Below are 7140 nucleotides of genomic sequence, written 5' to 3' on the forward strand. Positions count from 1 at the left end.
GCTAGGATGGTATATGCTAGAGACCTAATTAAGGTCAGTTTCCCGATATGTAGAGTGATGCTATGCTAGTGACCGGTTAGGTCGGTAACCTGGTTAGGGTAATGATATGTTATGTGATATGCTTGATCGGTTTGTTGACTATGACTGTTATATGATTGTATGTTATGTGCACTTGGACTTGAGATGGGTTGAGGCGGGTCCTACTTTGTGCTGTAGGCCAAGATACCCAGGGCGGACCAGTTGTTTCGAAGGCCCAGCCAGTGGTCCGGATAGGCTGTAGGCCCCATGAGGGCGGACCAGACGTGCTGAGGCTCGGAGAGTGGACCAGGCCGACTGAAGGCCCGATGAGGGCAGACCAGTCATACTGTAGACTCAGAGAGTGGACCAGGTGGGTTGAAGGCCCGGTGCGGGCGGACCAACCACACTGTAGACTCGAAGGACATGACTAGACTCAGAGGGTGGATCCGGTGGACTGAAGGCCCGATACGGCAGACCAGTCACACAGTAAACCCGATATGCATGACTGTTCTATGTCCTGCTATGTTGTGTATGCTATTTATGCTATGGGCCGGAAGGCAGTATGTTATGGGCCGGAAGGCAATATGTTTTGGACCGGAAGGTCGTAGCCTGGAAAGGCGTATATGTGGTTGGTATTTTGGGGGTATCTCACTAAGCTTTCGGGCTTACAGTTGTGGTTTAATGTTTTTCAGGTTTTTCAGGAGACTGTGGCAAGGCGAAGGCGTGATCGTACCATTCCTCGCGTTTATGTTTTATGAAATGAACCTGGGAATACTCTGATAAATAATGTATTTAAAACCTTTTGTAATAATGTTATTAAAATTGATTGTTTTGATAAGTTTAAATTATGTTGAATTTTCTGGTCGTTACATTTTGTATCGTTATTCTTATTTTCCGTTGCATTCATAAAATCAGAAAACCCAAAAAGAAATCAACCCCTCATATTTGTGTCAATATCTATCTTAGTATGCCATTTATATGTTAAATTCGAAGGCACGATTTTCATCCATCCTGATTAAAATGTTGCTACATGCAACAGTAGCATTGATAAATTCCAATTTTATCAAAGACAAGAGTCTTTTGACAATGAGGCTAAATTGGTTGCCACAATTTCTGAAATATCTTCTCCTTAAGAATTGGAGCAACTCCAACTAGCGTATAATCATGCATATAACATTATTATTGATCTATTAGGTTGATAGGTATGCATTTCATTCTTATTCTTTTTTTTTTCTCTCTCTCTCTCTCACTCACTCTCTCTCTCTCTCTCTCTCTATATATATATATATATATATATATATATATATATATCATCAACAAGATTCCAGACAATTTATGTCATTTACACTGCTTTATTTTATTTGTTTTATGTGTATATTTACTAGTAACTGGTCTATATGAGATCTTAAAGATATAGAATTATCATTTAGTAATATGTTATTTATGTAGAGAATATTGTTGTAATGTCACTCACAAAATAGTCTTTGCCATCTCAAAATGCCTCTCAGAAGCTCATTTTTTCTTAGAGTTAAACCTTATAAGCCAAAAGGTGCTCAACTACAAAAGGAGATGCAAATTTTCAAGACTTGACTCGCCAACCCTTATGGAATTCATACTCAGCCGCTCTAGTGCACGTGTTAATACATCGAAGCACGGTGTCGCTTGTCATTGACATCCGAGCAACAAAGATCCCTTCCGCCGAACGTGACTCATTTCTCTTCTTGGATAAAGACTATCGGGAGTTGGAACATGATGAACTATCACCAGTCAAAACGAGGAAGATTATGAGGATGATGGGAACCATGGTATTATTCTTTCTATAATTACCTCAAGACGCGTTCATACTGGAGTATGCCACTCGTGGTCAAAGGAGAATCCGGAGGGAACTTTCCCGACGATTTGTGATCTTGGGAGATGTTCTTTACAAAAGGTCACTCGCCCTTCCGAAATAAGGAGCACACATTGTTGAAAAGCTCATTCAAGTGGGTGCGGAGGACACGTCAACAACCAAATGCTTGCCAAGAAAATCATGAGGCAAGGCCCCCTATTAAAAGTAAGGGTGTCAAGAGATGTCAGAAATGTAAACTCCTTTTATTTGATGGAAATTTCTTTCAAAATGTTGCATCATGTCACATTATAATTATTTGATAGTTTCTATGAATTTGACACTCTCACGATCACACTTATTAATGTCGTGAACAGATTAATATCGTTCGTAAGGCTTCAAAATCTTCAAGCACCAACAATTTACAAAATAAAAAATCGAGAAATTGCAAATAATGAAAATCTCAACTTTGTTGTACTATACCAAATGGCACAAATGACAGGTGAGATGGCAACAATAAGGACATAAGAAGTGAAATTGACTTCATCGTTCGAACCACCATGTTTAAAAGCATTGAAGGGTAACAACGAGCAGAGAGCCTAGACTTGTGGTTTTGATTTTTCCTCTTCTTGATAAAGCTTGAAAAGGATAAACCAGAAAGAACCAAGAGAGCGAGTCAACCTTATAGGGGACATACGATGAGAAACAAAATAAAGTTATGATAATTTGCGGGCACCATCATTAATTTATTTTTAATTAAAAGGGTTTTTGATAATTACGGTATTTTAAAAGCTAAGAATAATAAAATTCAAATTTAAAATCACAGAAATACAAAATCTTAAAATTTAACAAGAATTTGTTATACAAAATTCTCAAATGTAAAACCCTAATAATATGATTGATCTCCCTGAAAACTAATACGTTTGAATTTTGAAAAACATTTAAACAAAAATGCTTATTCTTGGACTCCATTACATGTAATCAATGTCCTTGGGTCCTTGTCTCTCCTCGATCTCCTCGCCCAACTACCCTTCGCATCAAATCATCAGTACGCTCTTCCTACTTACCAACAACCACACTCCTAAAGTTGGGTGCTACAATCAAACCAATCTTATCTTCTAAGCAAAACTATCAACTTCCAGGTCTGTTTATATCTCCAAAATCCAGATCACCTTCTCTGTAATCATAATTGAATTCCAAGTTTCTATCGTTCGCAGGGTCGTTCCGATTGTTGAAGAATGGCGAGAAAGAAGATTAGAGAGTATGATTCAAAGAGGCTGTTGAAGGAACATTTGAAAAGACTGGCAGGGATCGACCTTCAGATCTGCTCTGCTCAGGTCTGAGACTGCTTTTGTGTTTCTAGTTATCCATGTGTTCTAGTATATACGTAATATTGTATGCTGATCGATTTTACAGAAGCTAAACTTGGATTCTGCTTTTAGGTAAATTTGTTCAAATTTCTGGATTAATTTGGTCTGAGAGTACTTTTGGCATGCCGGTTTTTGTACATTCTTTAGTTAGTTGATCAATGGGCAATTTTGAAAGTGGGAGTGCAAAAAGGGTGAATGAAATTTGTAGTTTTTTCTCCAAAATCGCTCATTTATGGTTTGTTTACTAGTGAAGTCAAGTATGATGGTTCAAAGTTCAAACCATTAATTACTTTATTTGTGATCAGTATATACTCTTATCCATATGTAGAAGAGGTAAAATTGGTGGTCTAAGGTTGAAAAGTGAGGCATTCAACATAAACATGTAATGAAATTTTATAGTATGATCCAAGTGAAAAAGATAGCTACATGGATTTTGTAACAGATACTAAAGTAATTGTTGGTGTTGATACTGATTTCAATCTCAAGTTTGAAAAGAAGTGGCAAAAGTGAGTGCATATTGTGTTAGGTGTATGTTGTATGAATGCAAAGATGTGAAAGGGACATAACATTGGTAGGGGTGGGTGATGTTGTGGTTTGTGTATGCAGGATGCAGTTCAATGACTTGAAATCACATAGTAGTAGTAATAGCATGGTGAGAGTCGCTTTGATGGAATAGTAGTAGAAAACATATGCATACTTGGATGAGGAATCAAGAAAGCTGAGTTTAAATTTAGCTGTGTGTTACTATGTAGGTGAATGCATCGACAGACTTGATCGAGTTAACAGACAAAGAACCATGGCTTTCATCAACAAAGCTGGTTGTGAAACCGGATATGCTGTTTGGGAAGCGTGGGAAGAGCGGCTTGGTTGCTTTGAACTTAGATGTAGCTCAAGTTGCAGATTTTGTCAAATCTCGTCTTGGTGTTGAGGTTTCTTACATCTCAAACTTGCAAGTGTTTAACATGTCACCCAATTATACCTACAAAACGCCTTAATAAAAATTAATTATACACCACAATGTTGTAATACAAAAAACAAATCAAAGTAAAACTAGTACTGTAATAAGCAAATAACTTGTTTCTAGGTTGAGATGGGTGGATGCAAAGCCCCAATAACAACATTTATTGTGGAACCATTTGTTCCACATGATCAAGAATATTACCTTTCCATTGTCTCTGAAAGGCTGGGCAGCACTATTAGCTTTTCAGAATGTGGTGGTATTGATATTGAAGAGAACTGGGAGAAGGTAATTCCATTCCATAGTTGTTGATAACACTTCAAATTAATTTAATATTTTTTTTTGTTGATCTCAGGTTAAGACTGCTTTCCTTCCAACTGAAAAACCTTTGACCCCAGACACTTGTGCTCCATTAATTGCTACACTTCCATTGGAGGTGCGTTTACTTTACACATCCTTCCTTCACTAATCACTATGAATAATATATGCAAGCAGCAAGCAAGTTTATTGTTAGATGTTTTTTCCTTCCATTATGATTTCTGGATAAATTCGTGGGGCACTGGGGAAATGTTAGGATTTAAGTGGGAAAAACCTCGACTTTCTTTATGCATTAAATAAAAACCAAACCACACACTCATTAAGTCAAGTCATTCTTTATGCATTAAGGGGGGAAAAACTGGATACATGAATGTTTGGTATTGCTGATTTTGATCTGTTGATTAAACCAGGTTCGAGCAAAAATTGGCAATTTCATAATGGGTGTGTATGCTGTATTTCAAGGTAAGCAATGATTTTTCTTTTTTTTTTTGTAAGTGATTTTCTTGTAGTACCAATTAACTGCATTCACTGCTATCTCCCACTTGAACAGATCTAGATTTCAGTTTCCTAGAGATGAATCCATTTACGTTGGTAAATGGAGAGCCATTCCCTTTGGATATGAGGGGAGAGTTGGATGATACTGCAGCATTTAAGAACTTCAAAAAGTAAGCTTTTGTTGTTATCCTTTCCTTTCTATTTTTACATTTATTTATTTATTTATTTGCATTTAGGTGGGGTAACATAGAGTTCCCTTTGCCATTCGGAAGGGTCCTAAGCCCTACAGAGAGCTTCATTCACACGCTTGATGAAAAAGTAAGTGCATTTTCGGAAATATATGATCTTTGTTTGAGGTTTCATCTGACTTTCTCTACATACCACATATATATATATATATATATATATATATATATATATATATATATATATATATTTGTTTGTTTGTTTCTGGTGAGTGGTGACAGACTAGTGCTTCATTAAAGTTCACTGTGTTGAATCCTAAAGGACGGATATGGACAATGGTGGCTGGAGGTGGTGCAAGTGTAATATACGCGGATACCGTAAGGCCAGTTTAATTTTATTGTGTTGTCTGGACTGGATAAAATGATGTTTTCAAAAATAAGATGGCTCAGTTAGGGAAATGGAACTGTAAAAAGTTAGGACATAGTTTTTCGTGACTTTTTTCTATTAAGTTGCTTTTCTAAATGAAACAGACATTCATATACAGATCTGGATCCATTAAGTAAAAAATTAGGGTCTTTTGTTTGTAGGTTGGAGATTTAGGTTATGCATCAGAACTTGGTAACTATGCTGAGTACAGTGGAGCTCCTAACGAAGAAGAGGTGTTGCAATATGCTAGGGTTGTGATTGATGTACGTACCATACCAGGATCCTAACTTTTTATTAAATAAATATCATAAAATGAAATTAATAATGAAATGTTTCCTTTTTCAGTGTGCTACTTCAGATCCTGATGGTCGTAAAAGAGCCCTTCTGATTGGAGGAGGCATTGCTAACTTTACAGATGTTGCTGCTACTTTCAATGGAATTATCCGAGCCCTCAGAGAAAAGGTAGGCAGGTTAAAACAAAAAAGTCTTAATTTTATTTTAACATCAAACATCAAACATCAAACATCAAACATGTTTTCATAATTTCCAGGAGTCCAAACTGAAAGCCGCTAGAATGAACATCTTTGTTCGAAGAGGTGGTCCTAATTATCAGACTGGTTTGGCAAAGATGCGTGTATTGGGAGAGGAACTGGGAATTCCCCTTGAGGTATGTATGTCTACCTTACACATACATCAATTTCAGTAATCACCTTACCAGTTTTTACCTACTTACATAATCATATGATACTAATAATCAAAACATATTCATTGTTTTCTAATTGTTGGAATTTGTAGGTTTATGGACCCGAGGCTACAATGACGGGTATTTGCAAGGAAGCAATTGATTGCATAATGTCATAATACATTAAAATACCCCCAACCCTCAAGGATTGTGTTATTCTATTAACGTTACAACAACACTTCATTCTTCTTCTTGTCAAATTTTCTTGTATTTTACTATCAGTGCGCGCTTGTCTTTCTTATTTCTAATTCTAATCAATAAACAAAACATTATATACTGCTCAAAGAAATCCAACAACCACTGTTTCTCCTTCAAAATATTTCGGATCCATATTTAGTCTTGTTTTTGTCAACCAAATGCATAATAAATTCATTGATTAGTCAATTGCCATGTCATGGTTATACATGGCCACATCGTGGCCCTTATACAATCGAACACAAGTCACTGTTTCAATATACTAAAGGATACTATAAGACAAGCAGGGTCGGTCTACAGAGATACAAGACTTAATGTTCGACCAGATTTTCACACACCATACAACCAATTGTTAAAAATGGGGGGGGGGGGGGGGGGGGGGGGGGATTAACATTAAATAAAACTTCATAAAATAGATGAATGTAAAGATTAAAAATACAAATTTAAAAGACATTTTTGATTCCAAATCCTATTCAAGTACTATGTTGTAAGATGCAAGATGAATTCAGTTTATGTTCAATCTAGGTTGGTAATTAAGATATTAACATGATCTAATATCTACAAATTGAGCAAACTATTTCACTTAAAATATGATCTTTAAGTAGAA

At 36.3% G+C, this 7140-nt stretch overlaps 1 protein-coding gene across 3 annotated transcripts; it reads left to right on the top strand.

The window, feature by feature from the left end:
- The first annotated feature begins 2801 nt into the window (after positions 1 to 2801).
- Positions 2802 to 6655, top strand: LOC145015037 (ATP-citrate synthase alpha chain protein 3). 3 transcript variants are annotated; one of them, XM_078973490.1, is made up of 13 exons: positions 2802 to 2985; positions 3061 to 3180; positions 3966 to 4142; positions 4298 to 4459; positions 4527 to 4607; positions 4900 to 4951; positions 5040 to 5154; positions 5221 to 5302; positions 5452 to 5547; positions 5758 to 5859; positions 5942 to 6058; positions 6147 to 6263; positions 6392 to 6655. In XM_078973490.1, exons 2-13 carry the CDS (start codon positions 3082 to 3084, stop codon positions 6455 to 6457), a joined length of 1266 nt encoding a protein of 421 aa, XP_078829616.1. In that variant the 5' UTR covers positions 2802 to 2985; positions 3061 to 3081; the 3' UTR covers positions 6458 to 6655. The 3 variants fall into 3 exon arrangements, with proteins under 3 accessions (XP_078829616.1, XP_078829617.1, XP_078829615.1); XM_078973491.1 differs by lacking the exon at positions 2802 to 2985 and adding an exon at positions 3820 to 3865; XM_078973489.1 differs by lacking the exons at positions 2802 to 2985; positions 3061 to 3180 and adding exons at positions 3625 to 3719; positions 3820 to 3865.
- The last annotated feature ends 485 nt before the right edge of the window (positions 6656 to 7140 follow it).

This window comes from Lactuca saligna, chromosome 9 (genome assembly GCF_052625555.1).
Source record: "Lactuca saligna cultivar CGN05327 chromosome 9, ASM5262555v1, whole genome shotgun sequence".
Lineage (NCBI taxonomy): Eukaryota > Viridiplantae > Streptophyta > Magnoliopsida > Asterales > Asteraceae > Lactuca > Lactuca saligna.